The sequence below is a fragment of the Thrips palmi genome, unplaced genomic scaffold, assembly GCF_012932325.1.
Source record: "Thrips palmi isolate BJ-2018 unplaced genomic scaffold, TpBJ-2018v1 HiC_scaffold_4, whole genome shotgun sequence".
In the NCBI taxonomy this organism is placed as follows: Eukaryota; Metazoa; Arthropoda; class Insecta; order Thysanoptera; family Thripidae; genus Thrips; species Thrips palmi.
Window position 1 is genome coordinate 8,299,617 of NW_023144631.1, and position 23,933 is coordinate 8,323,549.

Here is a 23,933-nt window from a genome sequence, read left to right on the forward strand (position 1 = left end):
CTACAATATACAGAGCAAGAAACACAAACTCAAAATTTACATAATTAAGCGAAAAATCCTTTGTTCACAGAACAAACTCAACATGCCTGGGTAGGCCAAAACTCCAAATCCCCAAACAGCTATATTTTCTGACTGAAATTTCATCCCAATAATTTCCTAGTCCACCTGAAAATTTCATGGTAGGCCAGTTACATCAAGGACACCATCAGAGTAGAAAGAGGGGAGCAGTAGGATAGACGTGTCCTTACTACTGAGCAGGCGTTTCGGATATACGATGCGTCAGGAGTTCTCTAAAAATAGCCGCACATGGGCAACGATCCAGGAACCCGGAAAGAGAATCACTATCCAGACTCGGCAGAGATTGGGCAGCACTAGTAGCTCCAGAAGCTGATTGGCCAAAGTTGCCGCTCGCCGAAGAGTAGGCACCGCTCGACGCTTCAGAGGCAGACTGGCCGATGACGTTGGATGATGAAGAGTGGGCAGCGCTAGATGCTCCAGATGAAGATTGGTCTACTCTGTGTACAGATGAGGATAGGGCGGAAGAAGATCCAGAAGCTGACTGTCCGAAGTTGCTGTTAGTAGAAGAGTGGGCTGCGCTTGCAGCTTCAGATGAAGATTGGTCGAATTTGTTTGCGGCGGAAGAGAGCGCGTTACTCGAGGCACCTGAGGAAGACTGTCCGAAATTGTTGTTAGTTGAAGAGTGGGCTGCGCTTGCAGCTTCAGATGAAGACTGGCCGAAATTGTTTGCGACGGAAGAGTGCGCGGCACTGGAGGCACCTGAAGAAGACTGGCTGAAATTGTTCGCCGTTGAAGAGTGGGCAGCACTAGAAGCTTCAGACGCAGACTGGCCAAAGCTATTGCCTGCTGAAGAGTGCGCGGCGCTGTTGGCAACGGTCGAAGAATGTCCGAAATTGTTTGCTGCTGCAGTATGGGCAGAGCTAGAGGCTCCAGCGGCTGACTGTCCGTGATTGTTGACAGGATGAAGAGTGGCCGGCACTCAATGACCCCGAGGAGGATTGTCCAAAATTGTGGCTTGATGAAGAGTGCGCAGTGCTGTCTGCACCGGTGACAGAAGATCCAAATTGGTGTGCTGCTGAAGAGTGGGCTGCGCTTGCAGCTTCAGATGAAGATTGTCCAAATTTGTTGGTGGAAGACGAGTGTGCGGCACTTGAAGCACTTGAAGACGACTGTGCGGCATTGTTTACCGCTGAAGAGTGGGCGGCACTAGTAGCTCCGGACGCTGATTGGCCAACCTTGCTGCCTGCTGAAGAGTGCGCAGCACTGTTGGCAACGGTCGAAGACTGTCCGAAATTGTTGGCCACCGAAGTATGGGCAGAGCTAGAGGCTCCAGCGGCTGACTGTTCGTAATTGTTGGCTGCTGATGAGTGGGCGCCACTGGAAGCTTCAGATGTAGAATGCCCAAAATTGTTGGTGGATGACGAGTGTGCGGCACTTGAAGCCCCTGAGGAAGACTGCCCGAAACTGTTCGCTGCAGAAGAGTGTGCAACGCTTGATGCATCAGAGGCAGATTGACCGATCGCGTTGGATGATGAAGAGTGGGCAGCGCTTGCTGCTTCAGATGTAGATTGTCCAAAATGATAGTTGGTTGACGAGTGTGCGGCACTTGAGGCACCTGAGGAAGACTGGTCGAAATGGTTCGCCGCCGAAGAGTGGGCAGCACTAGTAGCTCCAGATGCTGACTGGCCAAAGTTGCTGCCTGCTGAAGAGTAGGCTCCGCTCGACGCTTCAGAGGCAGACTGGCCGATGACGTTGGATGATGAAGAGTGGGCAGCGCTAGATGCTCCAGATGAAGATTGGTCTACTCTATGCAGAGATGAGGATAGGGCAGAAGAGGATCCAGAAGCTGACTGTCCAAAGTTGTTATTAGTTGAAGAGTGGGCTGCGCTTGCAGCTTCAGATGAAGATTGGCTGAAATTGTTTGATGCGGACGAGTGCGCGGCACTCGAGGCTTCTGAGGAAGACTGGCCGAAATTATTTGCCGCTGAAGAGTGGGCAGCACTAGAAGCTCCTGACGATGACTGGCCAAAGTTGTTGCTTGCTGAAGAGTGGGCAGCACTAGTAGCTCCAGACGATGACTGGCCAAAGCTGTTGCTTGCTGAAGAGTGGGCAGCACTAGTAGCTCCTGACGATGACTGGCCAAAGCTGTTGCTTGCTGAAGAGTGAGCAGCACTAGTAGCTCCAGACGATGACTGGCCAAAGTTGTTGCTTGCTGAAGAGTGGGCAGCACTAGTAGCTCCAGATGATGACTGGCCAAAGCTGTTGCTTGCTGAAGAGTGAGCAGCACTAGTAGCTCCAGACGATGACTGGCCAAAGTTGTTGCTTGCTGACGAGTGAGCAGCGCTCGATGCATCAGAGGCAGACTGACTGATGGCGTTGGAAGATGAAGCGGCCTGACCAAAGTTGTTGGAAGCTGAAGACTGGGCTGTAGCTGTAGCTTTAGACGCAGACTGGCCATTGGCTCCTGAAGAGTAGGCAGCGCTTAAGGCTCCCGAAGAAGACTGAGCTAATTTGTCCTCAGATGTGATGAGGGCTGGACTATACTGCGTTACTGTGCCTGGTGCATTTTGTCTGCACCACAGCAGAATGTAAGCCCTTATTTCCTCCTTGGGCCTCAAAAGGCCTCTTTCAATTTCTTCACAGATGGGGCACAGATTTCTGGTTTCTCCCGCCGTGCGTTTTTTCCGTGTGCTTCTTTGGCTCCTGCTTGATTCACCTGAGATTTCTTGCGCACCACCTGAGATTTCTGGGGCCCGAACTTGGTCATTCTCTGTCCTACAAACAACGTCTTGCCGCCGGCACCAGCGCGCAACGTACTCCTTTACTTTGGCGTTCTCCGGCATGTTTAACTCTTGGACGCTGAGGTGCAAGCAGATACCCCCAGGCGGGTTGGGCGCGATCCTCGCCTTGGCGCCGAATTCCATCAACTCGCGCGAACTTGGTTGGAACTGCTGGCACACCGTCAGCGTATCGTTGTCTGTGGGATGGAGAAGTTGGATCAGTTTGTGCTCTGGTGCTCTGCGTCACGCCACGCAAGCTGCCGGCGCTAACCTGTCGTTTCTTTCGCCTCGGCGGTCGTCAAGGCCGAGGGTAAAGCGTGGCGCTCTTGGTGGCGGTGCGGGCCGGCCAAGTTGAGCACGTAGCCGCCGTTGTAGGGGTCGCTGGGCTTGTTGACCACGGCCGGCGGCTTGGTCGGCACCTTGCTGTGGAAGACCGTCTGCGAGGCGGAGGGGAAGGGCAGAGAGCTGGACGGGTCCGCCGCGTCGGACGACACGGGCTCCTCCACGCAGGGCCTCTTGGCCACGTTGTCGGTGGTCAGCGCCTGGCCGTAGAACTCGGGCTCCAGCTCCATGTTGCTGAGGCCGCCCTGGCCGCCCTGGCCGCCCAGCCGGTCGGGGTCGCCGGGAGGGGCGGCCGGCTTCAGGTTGGGCTGCCAGTGCACGGTGATGGGATGCACGGGCTTGGGCGGCAGGTGCGGCAGGGACGGCGTCTTGTGCGTGCCGACGGTGCACCCCACGGGCCTGCCAGAGTAGGGGCCGCCTTGGGGGACGCCCTGCGGCGGCTGCGGCACCAGCACGGTGGAGACGCCCACGCCCACCCCTGAGAACGAGAGAGAAGGCAAAGTGGGTCAAGAGCCATGCGACGGGCAGTTTGTTCACGCTGCCAACTGTTTTTCTTTCATTCCTTCCACCAGTCAGTATGAACCAAAAATCCGGAGTCTTAAACTTGGCCTTAGCGCCTGCGAACCGGTGGGTAGGCAGTCCCGTTACACCGGCGTGTGTTGGGTGGTTGCCTATCCGCTGTCTCGCAGGCGCCATGGTGGGGAGTAGAAAGGAAAGACGCCGCTTCGAGTTCGACGTGCGCTTGCTCGCGTCGCGCTTCGCTCAGACTTACCGCTGGGCTCCGGCATGGGCTCCACCGCCTCCACCACCGTGTCCTCAGTCTGCGAGTCCTCGTTGTGGCTGCTGGACGAGTGGTGGCTCTCGGTGTGGTGCTCGCCGAAGTTGTCCGAGCTGCTGGTGGAGGTCGAGGACGAGGACGACGCGGTCGAGGAGGACGTGTTCTTGGACGAGTGGTGGAACTTGTTGGGGCTACCGATGCCGTGGGGTGGGTCGTTGGGGCCCAGCCCTATGCTGCCCGAGTGGAAGACTCTGGCCTCATTGGCGGGCTCTGCCACCTCCGTCGGGGACGCTGGCTCCGCGACCTCCTGGATCGCCCCCGCGTCTGGACAAGGACAGAATGAGTTTGTTTCTGCGCTGGAATTTGGAAGCCATGCGGCTGCAACCCGCCTCTCCGCTTACCGTGGGGGCGAGCCAGGGCCGCGCGCAGCTGAATCGTGCAGACCAGCAAAACGACGATCACCCGCCACGGCGTCATGTTGGCGACTACGCACCCCCGTGCCTCGGCCATCTCCACAACGCCTCCCCGTCGCCCCGCCGCCCCGCCGCCCCTGCCAGGCGACAGAGTGGCTGGCCTCCGCTCCGGCGCGACAGAGACAGACAGAGGCAATTGGCGTGTTTGGCGTGCTTGGCTTCCGAGACGCAATCATGTGTCTGCAGCACGTGAGCCTGTTTTCGGGGAAATAGGCATTTCTTAAAGCGGCCGGCCGGCGGCGCTCGTTGGCGTATCTCCTTTTGGCCGTATCGCCGCCGCCCTGGCCGGCCCTGGCCGTCGGCCTCACGGTGCACCCGGCAAGGGTGTGCCTCCGCCTGCCTCCGCCTCGGTGCGCCATCATGGCTGGCTGCAATTCTATAAAGCAGCCCCTGCAACGAGGGGCCGCCACTCCGTCAGTCCGCGCAGCATGATCCTCACCAACCTGCTGATGGCCGCCTCGGCCCTGGTCCACGCCCTCGTCGGCGGTGAGTCTGCGCCCTCCCCCTCCCCTTGGCCTTCCCCAGAGCCCTGTCCCGCTATCGTGTGACGATTCGTGTCCATGCTTGCAGGCCAGGCCCAGGACGAGGTCCCGCAGCGCTACTACCACTGCGACTTCGCCCCCGGCGTCGAGTTCTTCGTGGCGGACAAGGCCCTGATGCCGGCCTACCGCTGCGTGTCCGGTCGCGTGCAGCTGTTCATCGCCTCGCAGGACTTCCGCGCGCCCTACTCCAACACGGAGTGGATCGAGGAGCTGGACGTGCAGCTGGGCGACGACGTCATCACGCAGGTGTTCCCCGGCAGCTTCCACTACGTGCGCGGCAGCGTGCACCGGCCCGTGCACGGCCTGGAGTTCAAGAGCCACAGCCTGGCCATCAACGGGCTCACCGTGCTCTCCGCGCGCCGCCTTTAGCTTGTAGCTTTTAGCCTCATTCACCATTTTCCGTTGTTTCCTCGTTTCACTCGCTTTGCAGTTCTCAAGAGACTTCGACAGCAAAGTTCTAATAAACATCTGTTTGCCTTCAGAGTAGTAGTCTTCTTTCCTGAACAACTCACAACACATAAATTAAAAATGAATGCCTTCACCGAAAAAAAAAAACAAACAACAGGACCAACAACCAACAAGGACACAGCACCCAAAATTAAACATGTGACTATCGTCGCCAAATGTAAATCCATGATACCAAACTTGCAATCCACGCTTCTTGCGCAATTTGTTATAAATTTGAATCATAGTACACACCGCGTCCTACGGTGCGCGGGGGTACTCTCTGAACAGTAAGTTTAGTCGTGTTTGGGACGCAAGGAAGCAGAAGACGAAACAAAACGAGTTCAACGCGGCTAGCGGCAACTAGAAATGGTGAACGGGAAAGGGGGGGGGCCTCCACGCCCAGGCTAGACCCCTGCATTTTTCTCACTGCTGGCTAACCATTGACCTGCGTTGCGTGTTGCGTGGGGGTACAAACGGAAAATTCCAAACGTGTCACCGGTTAAAAGGCCGCAATGGATAGAAGTCCACGCTCGCACCTAGGGGGCCAGCCTGTGTGACCTCCGGGCCGCCAGCGCCAGTCACCACCCCGGCGAGGCTGAGGCAGTTCATTGGACGGGCAGACATGCGCTGCCCATCTAGCCGAGTCCCCGGGGCGGTCGTTGTCGTTGCCGTCGCTGCCGTGGCGGCGCTGTGACTCTCGCGTCCTAAGTACCTGGCGAGTGCCCGCAGGCATAGTGCAGGCATAGCGCAGGCCCGCGGGGGCGACCCGACAGGCCGACAGGCCGACAGGCTGACGGTGCTGGAGAGTGGATTCTTCCCTATCGGTATCGCTCCCCGCCGCCCCTCTGCGCCCCGCCCCCGCCCCCGCCCGCCCGAGTTTGGTCGCTCCTTATATTGGCCCTCGGACGCCCGTCCGGCAGCAGTCCGGGTTCTTGGTTTGGACGGTTTGGTCGCGACCCAGCACCCCGCACGGCCCCAGCATGCGCTCCGCCGCCATCCTCCTCGCCGCCTGCCTGGCCGTCGCCGCGGCCGCCCCCGCCGATGTCGGTAAGCCCAAGCCCGCTCAGTCTCGACGATCTCACGCGAATCCCATTGAGGTCCTGACGCCCGGTGCCCCATAGTGCTGAGTGCTCCACCCCCAACTCGTTGACGCAACGAACCGCTCTTCCTTCGCAGTGCGCGGCGAGATGGTCGACAAGTCCATGGAGCAGGTGAAGGCGGAGATGGCCAAGGGCTTCTTCGAGGACCTGGCCCAGGTGACGCAGAACATCCTGCAGCAGGCGCACAAGCTGGCCGAGCAGATCATCCACCGCGTGGAGCAGGTGGCGCACGACGCGCTCTCCAACCTGCAGAAGGACAAGCCCGTGGTGCCCGCCGCCGAGGTCCCCACCGCCGCCGAAGTCACCGCCGCCGTCAACGCCGCGCCCGCCGATGCCCCCGCCCCGGTCCCGGAGGCCGCCATCAAGCCCCAGAACGACGAGGTGGCCAAGCCCGAGGCCGTGCAGCCCGTCGTGACCGTCGAGAACCCCACCAGATGATCGCCCGATTCTCCGAACGGACTCGCAGAAGAAGATAAGTTATAGAGAGCGACCTGCGGGAGCCCTGGGGTTGTTGCGCGGAGGTAATTCTGTTAATAAAAACAAGTGATATTAAGGACTCGACAATTAAAATTTTTGTGTTTTTTTTTCATGGTTGATTTTTTTAGAGTTAATCACCCTGCCGTTGATAACGCCGTTCTATACATGAATTCTTTTCCGGATTTGCGACGCTCACACGTGACTGACACATACACACCCTCTCGGTAACGAGCGCGGAAGAACCGCGCCATCACGCACAGACATCTGCCCCGACAGCGGCAAAGCCGCGCAAGCCAATAAGGCCCATGGCTAGCCTCTAGCGGGGCGGGGCGGTGGGGCGAGGCGCAGCGTGGCAGGGAAGCCCACTTTTAAAAATACCCCCGCCCGTCCCGCGTCCCGTCCGCCGCTCTGACCCGACAAGGGACCCATTCCGAAGGTACGCACGCGAAGTGGAAGCGGGGCGCGAAGCGGGGCGAAGGCGAGGGCAATCATCCGTTTTCTGGCATGCAGGAAGGACCGCGGCGCGCGCGGCGTGCTGGAGGAGTGTACCGTTCTGATGCCCCCCGGCGCCACGGCCCCGGCGCCACGGCCGGCATGCAGAGCGATGCACAGGGCCAAGGCGAGTGAGTGTCCCCGAAGTCCCCGACCTGCACCAATCGGACATCGGGCGGCACGCTAGGCACGCCGCCGCCGTGGAGACAAGCCCCGCCACTCTTTATCTTCGAGGCCCGGGGCGGCGCGGCAGGCAACCCAACGCACGCCCGCCTCGCCTCGCCGCGTTGCCTGCCCGCCGGGAGACGACGCGACGGACGCGACGACGGTGGTGATGTAGACTGATCCCGAAGCGTCGGTTCGCCGCTCTGTCTCTGTCGCACTCGCGGGGCGTTCCGAATAACGATGCGAGAGAGGACTGTTCGGAGCTGCTCGGTTGACCAGAGTGGCCGCCGATTTGTGATTGGCGCGGCGCGCGGCGCTGGGCGGACCGGTGGACACGGACCCGTGAATGCATTGCAGCTCGGTCCCAGGCGGCCCTGCCATCTCGCTGCCATGGCCCTGCTGGATCACCGGCCCGTTAACTTACTGGAGGGGGGGAGGAGGGCGTCATCGGCGTACTGGAGTGGCGGTGCCGGCGGGCGGGGGGCCGGCGAACGGCGAGACAAAGACAGAGACAGGCGTGAAGTGTGAGTTTCGCCGACGGCCTGCTTCTGCTCCGCGAGGACAGCGAGGCCACGCGAGGTTGTTCACCCGCCACAATTCACGCATTCACGGTCCGATGTCCGCGGCCCTGCGCCCCGCGGCCCTGCGCCCCGCAGCCAGGCCGGCGACGATCGCGTCGGAGGAGCCGTCGCCCGTCGCCCCCACAGGTGTGCTTTCAGATGAAGGACCGCAGGCTGATGCCGAGAGTCGTTAACTCCCTCCCCCTCTTTGTCACGCCGAAACGGGATGCCCCGCGAGTGCGACAGAGACGGCGTGACTCAAACGACTCTCGGAATCAGTCCGCTGATCTGAGATCGCGAGTGGCCGCATCCCCGAGAACCGCAGCGCCCAGCGCGCCAAGGCCGCTGCGGTCGACGGGGACCCCGCCTGACCCCGCCTGGCCTGACACCGCCGCAGCACCGCGGGGGAAGTCCTCGCCGTCCTTGTCATCCTCGCTCCCCGACGATGGCGGCAACCAGGTGCAGGGTGCCGAAGGGAATGCCGAAACGCGCCCAAAACACGCCAAGGCACTGGAGGGCGTCCGCGAAGTAACCGCGCCGTCCGCCGCAGGGGCCCGCCGGCCCCGCCAGCCCCGCCAGCCCCGCCGCGGTTCGCCCGTTCGACTCTCCGGAGCGCCAGCGCCGCGCCGCCTCGCCGCCACGCAGAGGTCCTCCCTCCGCGGACCGACGCCGCGCACTCAGCGCCGCTGCCTGCCAGCCCTGCCTGCCTGCCTGGGTGCACGGCCGGCGCGCTGCCGATATATATAAGAAGTGGCGCCACATTTCGCCTCTCACTCGACGTGGTTGCAGTCCGGAGTGTGGAGTGGCGTGGATTGGCGTAGCGTAGCGTAGCGGTGCGCGAGTGTTGCTCCTCTGATTCCTTCCGGCGTGCCTGGCTGTGTCATCCATCCTTCCGTCATGGCCGCCTCCATGTGGATATGTGTCGCCGCCCTCGTTCTCGCCTCAGCAGGTCAGTGGCACATCCTGGCACATCCTGGCACAGCACAGGGCGCGTGTGTTTCTGTTTCCAGCATGGTATGGTGAAAATCGATGCTAGTGTCATGAGTACGGGGAGATGTAAGCACATGCCTCGATGCGCAGCGCTGCGTTGCTGCCCGGCCTGGGCCGACGGCCTAGTCCTGGTCCGGTCCACTGGAAGGTAGGCCGCGCGCATGGATCGGGTTGACGCTACCGAAATGTTGTTCGATTGCGCATACCATTGTAGCCGTCCTCGCGGCAGCCGCTCGTGACCTATTCCTTAGGGGCGAGTGCAAGGGCCAGATCGTGCTGCACTTTTGCTGCTCTTTGGCGCAGCCGGCGCAGCCAAGGCAAGCGAGCGGTTTGACCCCCCGGCCCCGGGCGCCACGCCGCCACGCCGGGCGGAGGGCGCCACACCGCGGCAGCCACTTCGCAACGGCCGTGTCGTGTCGCCGCGTCGCGGGGGCATCGATTCTATCGGCACCCACTGCTTTGCATTGGACATGGACGCGTGCAGTCAACTGCATCCCTCTGCAGCCGCGGCGCGCAGAGCGGCGCAGAGCGCAGCGCGCGCCCCGTCGTCGAGCCTGGCCGAGCCTGGCGGCGTGAAGCATCGATTTGGCAAGCGCCTCGGCGCAACGCGGCGCGCGGCGGCAAAAAAGGTAAATAAAATAAAAACGGCGGTCGCTCGTTCCGATCGAAAGTGCGCCGTCGCTGGGCGTGCCCAAGGCGTGCCGTGACGCGGCCAGCGACACGCACTTGCTTGACTTGCTGCGCGCTGCGGCCCGATGCGGCGACGCGGCGACGCGGCCCACACTGCCGAAGTAGGCTGCACCGGTGCGCGTGTTGACGCGCAGCCTCCAGCGGAAGGAAAGGAAGCCAGCGTGCCAGCCAGGACAGCCAGGACTTGATCCGGGAGTCCGCGGCTAAGTACTGCCGCCAATGCCGTCTTCGCATGAAGCCCCCCTCCCACCGCATTCACTGGAGGACCTGTGCGTGGCCGGGTGGCCGGCTCATTTGGGACGGGGCCGGGAGCGAGCGGAGTGGTCCAAGTGCAGCGGATAAGCCGCGGGCTGTAATTGCCGTCCTGACCTGGATCTTGTCGGTCGGGATGCGCGGCCCCGCGGCCCCGCGGCCCGACGGCCGAAGCTTGCTGTGCCGCCGCGCCGCGCCTCGCCGCTCGTTCGGAAAGGAGCTAGCAGCCGAGTAGGTGGCCGTTATGGCACCTCCGCCACCTCCAGCGGCAGGGAGCAGGCGGCATTGTTGGGGCGGCTGGAAGAAAGGGAAGTGCTGACGGGGCCGCGGCCCGCGGCAGAGGTGCCGGCGAAGGCGAAGCTGAAGCTGGCGAACACGCCGGCACGCGGCAAGCTCGGCCAAGCTGCACCGCGCGCTTCGCGCTACGCGGCCTCGGTGAAACGAGGAAGCGGCGAAGCGGCGCCCACTGGGCTCTGGTCCAGCAGCCTCACTCCGAACAGAGCGTCGTCGCCCTGCCCCTCTCGCACCCGCCCCGTGAGTGGGACAGAGACAGAGCGACGAAACGGCGCCCGTTGGGAACGGCTAAGTGCCGGCAGGACACGGCCAGGCGCACGACCAGGCGCACGACCGGGGCGACAAGGCAGAAAGGGAAGGGCACTGCAGGCAGCAGCAGCAGGACCAAGGCAGGACCCCGAGACTGCAGGGCCTGAAGGGCCTGCAGGGTACAGAATGCAACGCCGGCGCCCGGACTTAACGGCACTCCCCGCGGCGCCTGCACGGTCCTCGAGGCGCCAGCGCCATGGGCGAGAGAAGAAGAATTGACGGCAGGGAGGGGGGGGAGGCTTTCCGCACCGCTTTCATGACGGCGGGCTCAGTGTGAAGTGCTGCAAGACTGCAACACCTTACGGGCCTTTTTCACTTTATTTTAATAACTTGGTGGCTTGCCGTTGGGACACCGCGGAGTGGAGTGCCATGACGGGCGTCTCGTCCTGCCCGTGCCCCGTTTCCGCCGTTTCCGCCGTTTCCGGTTCCGCGTGGAATCGCTTTCGCGACTTTCGCAGTGCCGCAGTGCCAGAGAGGCTGACCCTTGTCTTTGTTGTCGTTGGGTGGCGCAGGCCTGGGCCACAGCAGGAGTCTGCCGGCGGCGCGTGACCAGGGACAGCTGCCCCCCGTGCCGGGCTACATCCCCGTCTACATCCAGAGCGGGGACTCGCCGCCCGACGTGCAGCGCCTGTACGAGTCGCACCGCACCCTGGCCAGCCAGGGCCACGGCCTGGCGGCGCACGGCTCGGCGCCCGCCCCCGTGCACGCCCCCGCGCCGCCCCCGTCCCGGCGCACCGCCCAGGCGCCGGCTGAGGCGGCCGCGGCCGCCGCCACCTCCAACGGGGACCCCGCCGCGGTCCCAGCGCCGCGCCCGCCGCCGACAGCAACGCGGTCCAGGGTGCCGGCCCCCCACGGCCATGCCGGCCATGCCGGCCATGCCAGCCAGGCACCCGCAGCAGCCAACGTCAACCGGTGAGTGGCTCAAGTACGTACAGCCGTGGCGCTGCCGAGCGGATTGGATTATCAAGCCTCTGTCCACAGGGTGACGAAGAAGGGAACGGCGGGGCCTGTCCCGGCCGCCGCGGCCCCCGCCGTAGGCCCCGCCCCCGCAGCCCCGCAGCACGCCAAGACGCCCCCCAAGAAGCGTGGAGGCGGCGGCACCAGGGTCCAGTACCAGCAGCAGCAGAAGGCCGCGCAGACCCGGAGAAGGCAGCAGCAGCAGCGTAACTTCAAGCAGCAGCAACAGCAGCAGCAGCAGTACCAACCGCAGCGATAGCGAGGCGATGAAGAGGCCGCGCTGGCCCGCAGGAATCCTGGAGGCTGAACCAAAGAAGGGGTCAAACTGCAGTCTGCATTTTCCGGTTGGAGATGGCCCCGACAACGAAGGCGCGTTGCTATGTGTGCGTCGCGTTCAAAAAGGAATGACGAAAATCGGCTTCACACTCACTGATGGGTGAACACCTATGCGCTAGCCGAGTCCTAAGGGAAACAAGAGTATTACTTGGACCGGATAATATGTATGACAAGACGAAAAATGATAAATAAAATGCAAACATTCCGCTATTTCATGACGTAGCGCCAGCCTTGTGACTTCGCTCATTCTCCTTCTATCGACCCTCGCTCACGAATAAAGCTGTCATTGAATTCTCAAACTCAAATACCGAAAGGAAATAAGACATCATTACATACCCGCCCCGCCAGCGTCAATTTCTTCCAGTGGTGCAGGAACAGGGCCTCATTGAATTAGAGAGTGAACGCACTCAACCAAATATTTGCCAGAACAATTGTCCCCTCTCTTAGTGCCTCAGTGAAGGTCCAGGTCGGCCAGGTCTTCCCTTTGACGCTCGGACTCAGTCCTTCCCTCTCGTTTGCCTGGCTTCCGGTTGCGTTCTCAGTGCTGCTGCTTCTTCCGGCGAAACAAAAGACAGACGGACGCAGCAAGGTCGTTTGCTCAGCAGACGAGAATTTGGAGTCTCAGTAGTCAGAAAACCCTTTCCAGCCATGAAGCTCACTCCACTTGCGGTAAGTTCAGCATAAAAAGAATATTAAACTCGAAATTTATCCGCTTGTCGTTAACGTTGACAAGAAGGGTGCCGCGAGGAATCAGAATCTACCATTTATGTTGGGCAGTTGAGGTTATGATTTTTCGGGTTGCGAGTTGCATGTGATACGTCAAACCTAGTTGGGTTTACTTTTAATTTGCATCAGAGCGACGATGACGCCCTTGTTCGTGAATGGCAAACTTTGTTTCTGGTTTTTTCTTAAACCAAATAATTACTTCCAATGGTTTTACTAAGTTGACTGTCAAGCGGTTCAAAACTTGGCCTATAGTTCATACGTCTTTTCTACTTGTGTTTCATATAGATTCTTGTGTTTTTTGTTTATTTTTCACAGATGGGTCATCATTGGGGCGAGCTTGCCAAGTTCCGTAACATTGTTACATTCCGCCTGTCTCCTTATGAACTGAAGCCATTTGGCGGAGTCATCAGCAAGGGTATCCCTAATGTCATCAGGCGAATTCGAGGCCAAATTTTCAGGATTGCTCCTCGTAAGTTTCCACCCTTAAATTGTAAGAATACTACTAGTATTCCCTTTCTGAAACATTTTAGACATTCTTCTTGTGTTACAGCTGCCATCATTTCTTACCTCATCTATGACTGGGCTGAAGCTGAAAATGCTCGTCTCTCTCGCAAGAACCCAAAGGATTATGAAAATGATGTTTAGATATGTTAATTTGGTTTTAATTTAATAGCTTTATCAGATATAGATGTTACAAGTATGGTGTTGTTTTCACCTGATCTTTGTCTTCATTTAATTAAATTTGGTGCAACTTATGAGCTCATTGGAGAAACACTATCCTGTCCCAGCAACTGAGCACAAAATAAATTACAATGCTAAACATTGGAGTTGTAGATTTATTTACTGATTCACAGATGTGGATGAAAAAAGATAGACTCATGTTAAAATCCAAATTTTATTTCTTAAAGCTTAGTTTAACAATTTATAATTATTCTTTACAAAAAATTTACATTAAACTTAACAGCTTAATAATTCCTAGATAAGGGATGTGCGGCTGTGAATTTTTTTTCATGAATCATAGCCTTGGTTATGTTGGTGTAGTTTGCATCATTGTTTCCATAGGGACTGGACTGAAGAGCATCTTTAAGATCAGCAATACTTTGGGTAATCTCAGCTACAAGTGATGTTGCCATAAAGCCATCAATGTCACAACTTCTTAACCCAATACTAATAGCTCTTGATGTTCGGGCTAAAACTGCAGTACATACATACAGATTAGTGGCAACATCTGCTAACCGGGCAAGATTCATTTGTCTGCTGTCTAGTTCAGCACCCCACTTGACAAGTGTCTCTTCAGTAATTTTGCCAAAGTCAAAAATTGCTTTCTCAAGAGTGTCAGCACTGTTGACTAAGGTAGGATGGACATTTTCAAATATAAGATGGTCAATGTCAGGCTCTCTGTCCCAGCTCACATACGATTTGAATAAGCCACGCATGACTTTCTTAGGATGTAAGAGAGGATTTCTATTATGCAAAACCTCTTCTTGAAAAGAGGATCCTGCATGCTTCAAACCAAGTAAAGCTACTGTCATACGTAAGGTATCAACTGAAGTATCAACCAAAGGTGTAAAAAGCATATCTCGCAGAACACGTTCATAAGGTTTGTTAGTTAAGTAACAATCAGATCCCAAAATCTTAAGGCATCTTTCTGCTATGTACTTCATAGACTCACTACTATAGATTTTCACTATACCTACTTCAGCTTCAATATCTGGGTCTTCAATGTTGTCATAAAAATCAGCTGTCATGTATGTAATACTTTCTAAAGCATAGAGCCGAGCTGCTGCCTCAGCCAGATGTTGCTGAACAATGTCATTTGCCACTAGAGGCTTTCCAAATGTTTCTTTCTTGATAGAATGATGCAGAGTAGTGTTTAATAGATCCCTTAAAAGTCCTATGTTGGCACCCGCCAAAGAAAATTTTCCGTATAACAATGTCTTCAAAATCTTCAGTCCTTCTCCTGGCAAGCCAATTAGGTTGTCTTTAGAAACCACAGTTTTGTCAAAAGTCACTTCCCATGCGCTGTATCCATTCATTCCAAGGGTTTCCATGGACTTGGCAGAGATACCCTCAGCATTTTTATCAACTATAAAACATGTAACTTTTGCATTCGGTGTGCCAATATTACTCGCATCACCATCTGAAGCAAAGACGACATACTTATCAGCAATTCCAGCATTGCAAACCCATTGCTTTGTCCCAGACAAAATGTAATTATCGCCTAGGAATTCAGCTCGGCATTGGATACTGGAAACATCAACACCAGCTCCTTCTTCCCATAATGCAAAACCAATGTGAAGGTCTCCTGAAGCCAAAGCAGGAAGGTACTTTTCTTTCTGTTCGTGGCTAGCAAAGTTAGAGAACAAGGGCGAAATATACTGGAAATGTGTAGAAAGAGTTTGAAATAGAGAGGGTACCTTAGAGAACTCTTCACACAATTTAAGCATTTCTGCACAAGTCAACTCCAGGCCTCCGTACTGCTGAGCGATATTAAGTTTGAAAACACCAAGCTCTTTCAACTTTGCAATAGTTTCATCTGATATTCTTCCCCCTGAATTTAATACAGACAGATCTTCGGATTCCAAAAATTTATGGATTTCTGATTTCATGTCTTCGGCAATATTGAGGGACCCTTGGTCTAATTCTAAATAACCGAAAACAAAAGGATCTACTAATCCTCGAAACAGGTTCTTCACGTATGGGCTCATCTTCATTTTGGCACGACGTGGTTCTGGTTGTAGAGACCTTTCTCTCTGCTTCACTTCTTCTAATGCTGAACTTAAGTAAGGTGATGATCGATGAAGAAGTCGTTGAGACACGCAAATTAAGTTGGCCGAAGACGAAACATGTCTCCCTTGACTAAATAGCCGCAGCATCTTGTAAGTTTGTTAGGAATCTGAAAGCATAATGGCATGATTAGCAATTACACCAATCCTAAATAGTATCCATTAAGAATGGCAAGAGGATAAATTTTGCCAGAAACACAACCAAGAAGAGGGAGCATTATTCTTCCCCTGCAAGACTTTCAGGTTTCAAGAACAAGGGCTGTTGCTTACGTGGAGAGAAAGTGCGAGAAATATCAGTATTCTTTGATGTATGTGTCACTTGGGAACTACATTAATTCTTCAACATTAATTCAAGCACCACCAGGCGGCAACAAGACTACCCATCTCCATGGTATCCGACTACATAACCTAAGAAACTAAAGCAGACGACAGCAAGTATGAAAATATTTCGGATCATAAAAACCAAACGTAAGGCAGAGATACTTGCTGTGTCTATTTCCAGATTCGTTTGTGAAATCACGATCGTAGCAATTCATGAATCCGTTTCAAAAAATCAATTTAAGGATTTACCTTGGACGTAACGTGTATCTTATAATATTCCAAAAGACGTGTAAAACCGTATCGGAAAAGTGCGCAAAAGCTGCACTTCGATTAGAAGGCGCTGGTATTTCCCGCCGCTCACGCGCTCGCGCCTCTTTTGTGTTTTTGTTGTTTTCGTTGAAGGAAGGCCTCTCAAAATTGAAATTGATGTCATTTCTATAGATTGTTGTTTGTAGGCATTATAAAGTAAGTCTAGTGGCCAATGTGACTTTATTATATCACCTCTTATTTCTAAATGAAGCGCTGCCCTATACTGGGTCGTGCACCCGGTCCGATTTTTCCCTTTGTGGACTGCACCTGAGTCTGGTTCTGCTCTGCTTTTCGTTTTCTGCACACATTCGTTCTGCACCATCGAATTTAAAGTGTAAATTTCTTTGCGTTTCCTTCACAATACGGAAATATAACCATTCAGATCACCCTCTAGATCGTTCGAATTAGTTTCCTGGACTACTGTTGCTTGCTGCTCTTCTCATGCTTGTTGTTAGTTGAATTATGTGTGTTGTTCTCTTCTGCTTCGAATCTAACGATGATTAATTAAATTCGTGTCAAAATTTAACAGGGCTTATCTTCCTCTACCTACGGCTCTGACTTGAATGTTGGCCACATTTCTGTTCGCAAATCGGTCACGACTTCATACGTACGATGGTAGGTTAGGTTTAGCTTGGTTTAGCTTACTGATCTATGAACAAAGCTCTGATTCAACTTGTCGTATTGCGCCTGTACGCAGTTTTCATTTAAAACTTGTGATAATTTACTGTCACCACGACAATCGTCCATCATAATGCAACATTTGCATCTTTACTGGGTCATGGACATAGTAGGACCAGTGGGGAAAAACGGGGGTGGGGGGGAGGCATTTGGATACTCTTAAATCGTAGGTGATAAGCGATATCCAGTCAATACTGGCTCTTAAGTTGCAAATATGAGCCCTATTTTGGTTTGATGTTTGATGGTGTGTAGTTCCTGCATATCACTCTGTATCACTCTTTGTGTTGAAGTTGACATTCAATAGGGAAAGCCACCTTGTGCACATTACTGGAAGTTATCTCCTCAAAGTTGATAGCAGGAATCTTTTTTAATAGTTTTTATAAGGTTGCTTGGTTTTAATCTGCACCTAAGTAATTTGTATGCCAATGTTAGGCACTATTTATTTATCATCATACGTATTCAATAGGTTGGGTCCTGCAAATATTGGGTGATTTTATTATGGCTTTTTTTTTTCAGGCACTCATTTTATTGGACCAAAAGGACAGCAAAGCCATGAGAAAGAAGTCCCATCTCAGTAATCCTCCTAAAAGGAGAAGACCTAAATCAGTGAGTGATATTTTGATTTGTGTATTTTATATCCATTTCTTGTTAAATTTTGTTAATGAAATTGTATTATTTATTATCTAGTCAGTCAATGGATTTTCATCACATCCTGATAGTCATGATTCTGCTAGTAGGGATTCTAGCTTGTATCAGGACGATGAAGATATTGATGTTGATGATACCCCAGAGCCTAGAATACCGGATGAACTCAAGTAGGGCTCCTTCAAAATTGGTTTATTTCATTAGTATACCTGTATATTTGTCACTGATAATTTGTCTTTTTTCCCAGATGTACTGATTATGATGCATTCAATCACTATCTCTTTAATGACTATCCTCTGCAAGTAGAAGCCACTGTAGAAAAGTTGACTCTTGAGTAAGTGTTCATCAGAAATATTTATAAATGGATGGCTAATGACTTGGTTTATAATGTTTTACTTTATTTTCAGTGATTCATTACCATTAACGGACCAATTGAAGAGAGCCATTCGGCCTCCATCATTTGATTCTTATGATAGTATGCATTGGCAGCCTGGTGATGTGTATAATATTGCGGGAATGTATCCGGAGGTATGTGTGGAAGAGGAAGACTTCACTCGTATCAAGAAACAGCTTGACATGGAACATATTGGAAAATGTAGTTCATGGGATGAAGGAAAATCAAGCTCATGGTACTCATCCAATCATGACAGTTTTTCTGAAGATTCTTGTGGTCAAACCAAAGCATTCACTGCAGATGGGAAATTGCAGCCTGTTCAAGTACTTGCTACAGGTGAGGTTGTAGCCCCAGACAACTCTGTCTATAAAACTGGAAGTGGTCAATCAAAACACTCAGGAAGAAGAAAAGAGGGAAAGTCACAAAGGTTTGAGTCGTACAAAGACCTCATTGAAAATAAACCGAAGAAGATTGAACCAAGTAAAGAAGTGGAGAATCCAAGGTACATCACGTCAAGCAAACCCCCTGTTGTGGGTCATGAGTGCGAGAAATGTGGCACTCTGCTCAAAACAGCAATTAAAATGCAAGAGCATCTGGAAAGACACAAACAGCTGGAAAGCCTGAAAAGTAAGTTACTCTTTTCCTCTTTTCTTCCTTATTTGTTAATACTGAAGTTTTTTTGTATTTCATTTAAATTGATAAAAATTTCTTCATTTGTAGAGCTTGCTGGACAGCTCCCAAACAAGGAGCAGTTGGTGAAAGAAGTTCCGGTGTTAGTAAACAGGGCTTTAAAAGGAATAATGGATGAAGAAGCTGTATCGAACCTTGAGAAAAGAGTGGAAGCCTATGCCAGGCGACTTTATTATAACTCGTTTCCATTGTGGAAAGAAATTAGTCGTGAATTGGTGCATGAGGTGTGGCAGTATGTTACATTGACTGAGCTGGCACTTCTCCCAACTGTTGATGGGGATCATTTTATTTGGTCTCGAAATATGTGGCTTACAACAGGAGGCCGTAGGGAATCATTTGTTTTGAATCTTCTTTTCCTTTATCCAGATGATTCAGAAGTAGTTGAGGTGTTCTTTTACAAGTTTTTTGTAAAACTGAATGAGGCAGTTTACAAATTTGGGATGAAATGTTTAGGCTCACCAGATGTTACTAGTGATTCCTTGAGTGAAGAGCATGATGCAAGGTCAGATCCTGGTCTAGAAGATTTACACACTCTTTGTGCCCTCGTCTTGAGGACATATGTGAAAAGGGCAAGTCAAAACAAGACAGTGAAAGGATGGAGTGCAGTGTATAAGTGCATGAAGCGCAATTTCCTGGAGCACAAAGACTCTGGTAAACATCCAAAGTCAGCTGAGATGAAGGATTGGGCTTTTGGCGAATCAAATAGCCTTGTTGCTTCTAAACAGGCATTTAAGTTGTTTTCCCTATTAGAGGCAGTGATTGACAATATCAACAAAGTTAACCCCACATGTGATGGCCCAGCAGCTTTGCATAAATTGGTGCTTAGAGCAGTATATTTGAGACAAGATATAATCAGAGCTTGGGATAAATTGGTTGCCACTTCTCATTTTGAGGAAATGGATTCCTTATTTGTCCTGGAAATGTTGGTGAAAAGTTTTGCCTTCTTTTCTGGATGTGCCAATGCTCGAAAGCAAAAAGAGAGAGAGATGGAATAAATCTTAAAAATCTGTAAAAAAAATTTCAAACTTACATAAAAAGGAGGAAAAAACAGAAGCCTAATGTAAGTTACTTCCTACTGATAATTTTTTTTATTGTGATGCTGTGATGAATTTACCTGTGTTTATTACTTGTGTTATCTGAATATATATTTGGAAATTGTTGGAGGTGAACACAATCACTTATACTGTTTTAGGTTTGTTTCTTTTCTGTAAATCAAATGTACACAATGTACATGATGTATGGCAACCTAGCAGGCAAATAGTGTCACCTATATTGGCTGCTGGGTTGCCATTCATTGAATAAGTATGTTCTCCCCATAATTTTATTAGGGTTATAATCTTGACAATTTTAAAATTTGTCTCCTGTTGGCCCTCTATGGTATGAATTTTCATGAGTCCAGAGGTCAAACCTACCTTTCTTTGTAAGGGAAATTCACAATCAATTTTGATGAAGGACGTGTTCTGAGATATACTTGAATCATGAGTGTTGTGTGTGTATATGGAAACACTTGAACCGAATATTAATTAAGTGTATGGCAGTATTCACATTGCTGCAACCCTTGTTTTTTACTTGCTGGTTTTTATTTTAGAATGTCTTTGTTTCATTTCTGTATATTTATTTTTAATCAAATGAGCTAGTTGACTAGATGATGTAGCCCTCTTTCTGAGGATTTCATAACTTTAATATTATAATTATTTATTTATTTTTACGTGTATACTCTCTCCTTGAAAACAGCTCCTTTTTACACACAATACGTGCGAGACAAGGCGACGCTTCCAGCCTCAGTTCTTCCGGCGTGGTTTGCAGTACATAAACAAGACGACAACTACTACAATGTAGCCACTGTAGCCGATTGCCTGTACAGGAGTGATGGAGGCGGTCTCAGTCTCGAGGCCACCGAGTGGCCGTGGGATCGGTGACGGACTTGGTGGCTGTGACAGGACCTCTAGCTGTGGTTGCTCTCCGTGCGGCCCCGGGAAGATTGAACCGATGCTCATGCCACCCAAACCGTCGACGATCTTTTTTGCTGCGAAGCATTCACATGTTATGTGGTGCACCAGACACATGTAGGTACTCTTGGCCTACGCACTTGCACTTCAAGGCTTACCTCTTTCCTGGGGATGTTCTGGTGTTGGCTCCCCGCTTGCATCGGGGACAGGGGTGGCAAGCGCCGTGACTAACGTGAGCAGGCCCACGGTACAAGCCCATCGGGAACGGGCAAGTTGCCCTGCCCAGACAAAATAATTCACAAGAACTTGGGGTTTGACTCAAAATTGATATTTTTGAGTGAACGGGCACATACCAATGCACTTCCAACTCTAATGCTAGGTAGTGTAACGCAGAGATTCGTGTTCAGCGGGGCCGAATCAGTCGAGAGCCGCCGGTGTAACCAATTTTAACGCGACTACCAGGGGAGCTGGATAGCTAGAGGCTTACCATGGTGATAGCGGTGTGTGACTGTGTGGTGACTCGCCGCCAGTCTGAGGCTGACTGGTCCATGGACCAGCCAGTCACTCCACTCGTGGGTGGGGGACAAGGACTTTGGAGAAGACGAGATAAGGATAAAGATACTCGACTCCAGAAAAGTCATGGGGAAGCGGGAAACAAATACCACTCATTGGGATGAAGGGTGGCTTGTGTGGTGGAGGTAGGAGCTTAATAAATCAGCTCAGCATTAGAGAAAAAAAATTTAATGGACTAAATTTACAGCCAAGGGGAAATGGTTTACAGTTGTGGGGAAGAAAAATTGGCACTCTGGCAAACCTCCATGGTGACAGAATTCAGGCAGATGGATAAAATGTGAGTCAACACAATACACAAGCTATGCAGGACAACTAAAATTGGTAACCAACTGATGAAAAAGGTAATGTCTCTTCTCTACTTGGCTTAAAATAATTATGGGGGACAATTCTTTCTCTCTTGATTTAACCTTCCGAAATGTCAAACCTACAAGCAAAAATCAGATGAAACAAATGGTAGTTGCAAAAGTTTGCAAGATAAATCCCTGCCGCTCTAGCTGGACTAACTGTTTGCAAGATAATTCCTGCGTTTCTAGCTGCCCTACCTAAGTGTGTCAATATTTTAAGTCCAAAGTTAAGGCAATTGCGGAGAAATAAATGCGCAATACGCTTCAATACTAGAGCTTCCTCTGGGAATGTAAGACTGGCACAAGATGCAAAACATTCTGTCCTCTTAAAATATTGATAAGGAGATATACATACAGTAATTACATAAATTATACAAATTCTCAAAAGCTGTCCCTATTTTAAGTCCATTTTATCACAGTTGTGAGACATTCTTGAGAGCTAGTTTGGTTCTTTAACCTGCCGTTTCTTGTTCACAACACAGAAACAGCTACTAAAGGATGCATCACATACTAAATCCAGGCTAGTAGTTGATAAAATGCAATAATTTTAATGAATTCTCTTTGGTGGCCATAGAACTATGAGGCAACCCTCCACAAATTAACTAAATGAACTTGCCGTCCAAGTACAAAAGTAAATTTAATTTGAGCTGCTGTGCATAATCCTGCCTGTTGAAAATTATTTTATATCCTATATGAAACTCCACATGAAGAAGTTTGATCACACAGATCAGAAAACCTACATCATTTAAATTTACATTAACTACTTTCACCAAGATCTATCAATTGAATAAAAAAACACTGCTTCATTACAAAAATTGTGCCTGTGACTCCATGTATTTTTGAAATGTGCAAACAAAAGTTTGGAAAAAATATTTATTACTTAACAATTTTGGGTGTATTTCTCTGAGCATAATTACTACTTCCAGGACCAAAAATAAAAGTGGAAAAATTTTCAAAGCGATAAATGAATGATGTTGATTTCCCTTGAGTTTTTTCACATTTACCCTTTTCTGGTGCAAATCAGAATCATAACTACATCAGCTTTGCAATGTAAAACCACTGCATAAAACACAGAAACACACATACACACGATCCCCAGTCCTTGAAATCCACAATCGCACAAATGATCTTAAAGTTATAAATACTATTCACGATGAATCAAAACATATAGGGCTAGTGCAATTAGAACAGCGTACTAGAACAGAAAAAGAAAGCCTGTGTTAGAAATTTTCAACAGTAACACCGAAGTAAAATAAGGTTACAAAATAAATGGAAAATACCTTGAAATGAGGATAATCATTCATGTATATGGTGACGAGGCCAACATATGGAAGAAATCCACGAGCTCTCCCAACAACGTGGTTCTTTGCTAACCAAAGTTGACCGGGAGCATAAAGACCACGATCATCTACATTATTGTTATCTCCTTTGGTAAGAAATTTGACAGTTCCATTGGCTCTGGAAACATGGCAAAGACAACCAAGAATTAAGACATCTATGTAATAACACAAAACTGGAATAGAACTTAAAGAAATCATCCTTACTTTTCATGCAGCTTTAACACCCTGTGTACAATTGGGATTTCTCTTCCCTCAACTTTAAACACAACAATGTCTCCGGCCCTTATGGGATCTTCCTGATTATTTGTGAGGAACAGAAGGTCTCCTCTTTGAAAGGCAGGCTCCATACTTCCACTGAAACATAAATAGATAAAACACCAGTTAAATCCAGTTGAAAGTTTGAAAATTTCATGACATGCCAATTATCGACATTATAGACTTACCTAAGCACAACTACAATAGGACTTTCACTACCAGTCACCACCATCAATCCTTTCCATATCATAAGGGCAGATGAAACTATCATTCCAAAGCTCAAGGCTTGATAAAGCATCTAGAAAGAGAATTAAAAGATATTTGTAGCATATTAATACAATGTATGAAGTTGAGGCTCTGATAACAATGATATGCCTGGAGTATTTTTAATAAGTATGAAAATGAAACAAGTTGAAATTGAGGGTTTGTTTTACATAGGCGGGCAAATATCTTAAGGATAGTAACGCTGTCCCGCCTGGTCAAAGAAAACAGATGTCTATGAATGACATGTTGACACTTAGATCATAACCTAAAGAATTTTGAGCTGAATAGGTAAAAGTAATCAGAAGCTGACTTGATGAAACAAAATTCACGAAAAAATAGAGAAAATTTCAAGAAAAGTTATCAGTTTGCCTGTAAAATCCCAAAATAATACATCTGTTTGAAACATATTCTACTGGCACTGGTAGATTCGTGCAGGAGGCTGACTTACCTGACGCTTGTTCATGCGTTTAAAATCATCCCACGCGTCCATCATCATTTTGAAAAGAGATATTTTGAAGTGGCTCTGGATAAAGGGGGAAAGTCTTCAAGTTGAACCGGCGATATATTTTGCAGAAAGGGTCGGTGTCGGTGTCCGGTGTTGGCTCCACGTCAGTTTACACAGCACAAACAGTTATTCGCAGTGCGCGTTGTTCTGCT

General features: G+C 51.0%; 9 protein-coding genes across 15 annotated transcripts; 5 read left to right on the plus strand and 4 right to left on the minus strand.

Annotated features, from left to right (window-relative positions):
* Nucleotides 1-79: 79 nt before the first annotated feature.
* Nucleotides 80-2,955, minus strand: LOC117649239 (sericin 1-like). The gene has a single exon (XM_034391808.1). The coding sequence runs from the start codon at nt 2,940-2,942 to the stop codon at nt 939-941; it is 2,004 nt and encodes a 667-aa protein (XP_034247699.1). The 5' UTR covers nt 2,943-2,955; the 3' UTR covers nt 80-938.
* A 1,633-nt stretch (nt 2,956-4,588) lies between these two features.
* Nucleotides 4,589-5,508, plus strand: LOC117649537. The gene is made up of 2 exons (XM_034392415.1): nt 4,589-4,877; nt 4,962-5,508. The coding sequence occupies exons 1-2, from the start codon at nt 4,820-4,822 to the stop codon at nt 5,300-5,302; spliced, it is 399 nt and encodes a 132-aa protein (XP_034248306.1). The 5' UTR covers nt 4,589-4,819; the 3' UTR covers nt 5,303-5,508.
* An 821-nt stretch (nt 5,509-6,329) lies between these two features.
* On the plus strand, nt 6,330-7,058 carry LOC117649702 (translation initiation factor IF-2-like). The gene is made up of 2 exons (XM_034392672.1): nt 6,330-6,427; nt 6,557-7,058. The coding sequence occupies exons 1-2, from the start codon at nt 6,361-6,363 to the stop codon at nt 6,916-6,918; spliced, it is 429 nt and encodes a 142-aa protein (XP_034248563.1). The 5' UTR covers nt 6,330-6,360; the 3' UTR covers nt 6,919-7,058.
* Nucleotides 7,059-8,908: 1,850 nt separating this feature from the next.
* Nucleotides 8,909-12,460, plus strand: LOC117649586. The gene is made up of 3 exons (XM_034392476.1): nt 8,909-9,123; nt 11,222-11,377; nt 12,450-12,460. The coding sequence occupies exons 1-3, from the start codon at nt 9,072-9,074 to the stop codon at nt 12,458-12,460; spliced, it is 219 nt and encodes a 72-aa protein (XP_034248367.1). The 5' UTR covers nt 8,909-9,071.
* A 50-nt stretch (nt 12,461-12,510) lies between these two features.
* LOC117649827 (cytochrome b-c1 complex subunit 8) lies at nt 12,511-13,552 on the plus strand. Its single transcript, XM_034392930.1, has 3 exons — nt 12,511-12,671; nt 13,044-13,197; nt 13,279-13,552. Exons 1-3 carry the CDS (start codon nt 12,651-12,653, stop codon nt 13,371-13,373), a joined length of 270 nt encoding a protein of 89 aa, XP_034248821.1. The 5' UTR covers nt 12,511-12,650; the 3' UTR covers nt 13,374-13,552.
* A 52-nt stretch (nt 13,553-13,604) lies between these two features.
* On the minus strand, nt 13,605-15,945 carry LOC117649821 (complex I assembly factor ACAD9, mitochondrial-like). The gene is made up of 2 exons (XM_034392918.1): nt 15,785-15,945; nt 13,605-15,624 (listed from the first exon to the last, which is right to left on the minus strand). The coding sequence occupies exon 2, from the start codon at nt 15,602-15,604 to the stop codon at nt 13,694-13,696; it is 1,911 nt and encodes a 636-aa protein (XP_034248809.1). The 5' UTR covers nt 15,605-15,624; nt 15,785-15,945; the 3' UTR covers nt 13,605-13,693.
* A 207-nt stretch (nt 15,946-16,152) lies between these two features.
* On the plus strand, nt 16,153-20,255 carry LOC117649822. 6 transcript variants are annotated; one of them, XM_034392920.1, is made up of 7 exons: nt 16,180-16,300; nt 16,674-16,759; nt 17,339-17,428; nt 17,510-17,637; nt 17,715-17,801; nt 17,875-18,488; nt 18,582-20,255. In XM_034392920.1, the coding sequence occupies exons 2-7, from the start codon at nt 16,757-16,759 to the stop codon at nt 19,544-19,546; spliced, it is 1,887 nt and encodes a 628-aa protein (XP_034248811.1). In that variant the 5' UTR covers nt 16,180-16,300; nt 16,674-16,756; the 3' UTR covers nt 19,547-20,255. The 6 variants fall into 6 exon arrangements, with proteins under 6 accessions (XP_034248814.1, XP_034248811.1, XP_034248815.1 ...); XM_034392921.1 differs by lacking the exon at nt 16,180-16,300 and adding an exon at nt 16,344-16,594; XM_034392922.1 differs by lacking the exon at nt 16,180-16,300 and adding an exon at nt 16,344-16,478.
* Nucleotides 20,189-21,079, minus strand: LOC117649826. 2 transcript variants are annotated; one of them, XR_004588007.1, is made up of 3 exons: nt 20,988-21,079; nt 20,659-20,778; nt 20,189-20,577 (listed from the first exon to the last, which is right to left on the minus strand). XR_004588007.1 is itself a non-coding variant. In XM_034392929.1 (3 exons), exons 1-3 carry the CDS (start codon nt 20,988-20,990, stop codon nt 20,333-20,335), a joined length of 372 nt encoding a protein of 123 aa, XP_034248820.1. In that variant the 5' UTR covers nt 20,991-21,030; the 3' UTR covers nt 20,189-20,332. The 2 variants fall into 2 exon arrangements, 1 of the variants encoding a protein (XP_034248820.1); XM_034392929.1 differs by having other exon boundaries at nt 20,659-20,782; nt 20,988-21,030.
* A 145-nt stretch (nt 21,080-21,224) lies between these two features.
* Nucleotides 21,225-23,932, minus strand: LOC117649825 (signal peptidase complex catalytic subunit SEC11A). Its single transcript, XM_034392926.1, has 5 exons — nt 23,725-23,932; nt 23,201-23,310; nt 22,962-23,111; nt 22,698-22,875; nt 21,225-22,612 (listed from the first exon to the last, which is right to left on the minus strand). The coding sequence occupies exons 1-5, from the start codon at nt 23,770-23,772 to the stop codon at nt 22,562-22,564; spliced, it is 537 nt and encodes a 178-aa protein (XP_034248817.1). The 5' UTR covers nt 23,773-23,932; the 3' UTR covers nt 21,225-22,561.
* Nucleotide 23,933: the final 1 nt, after the last annotated feature.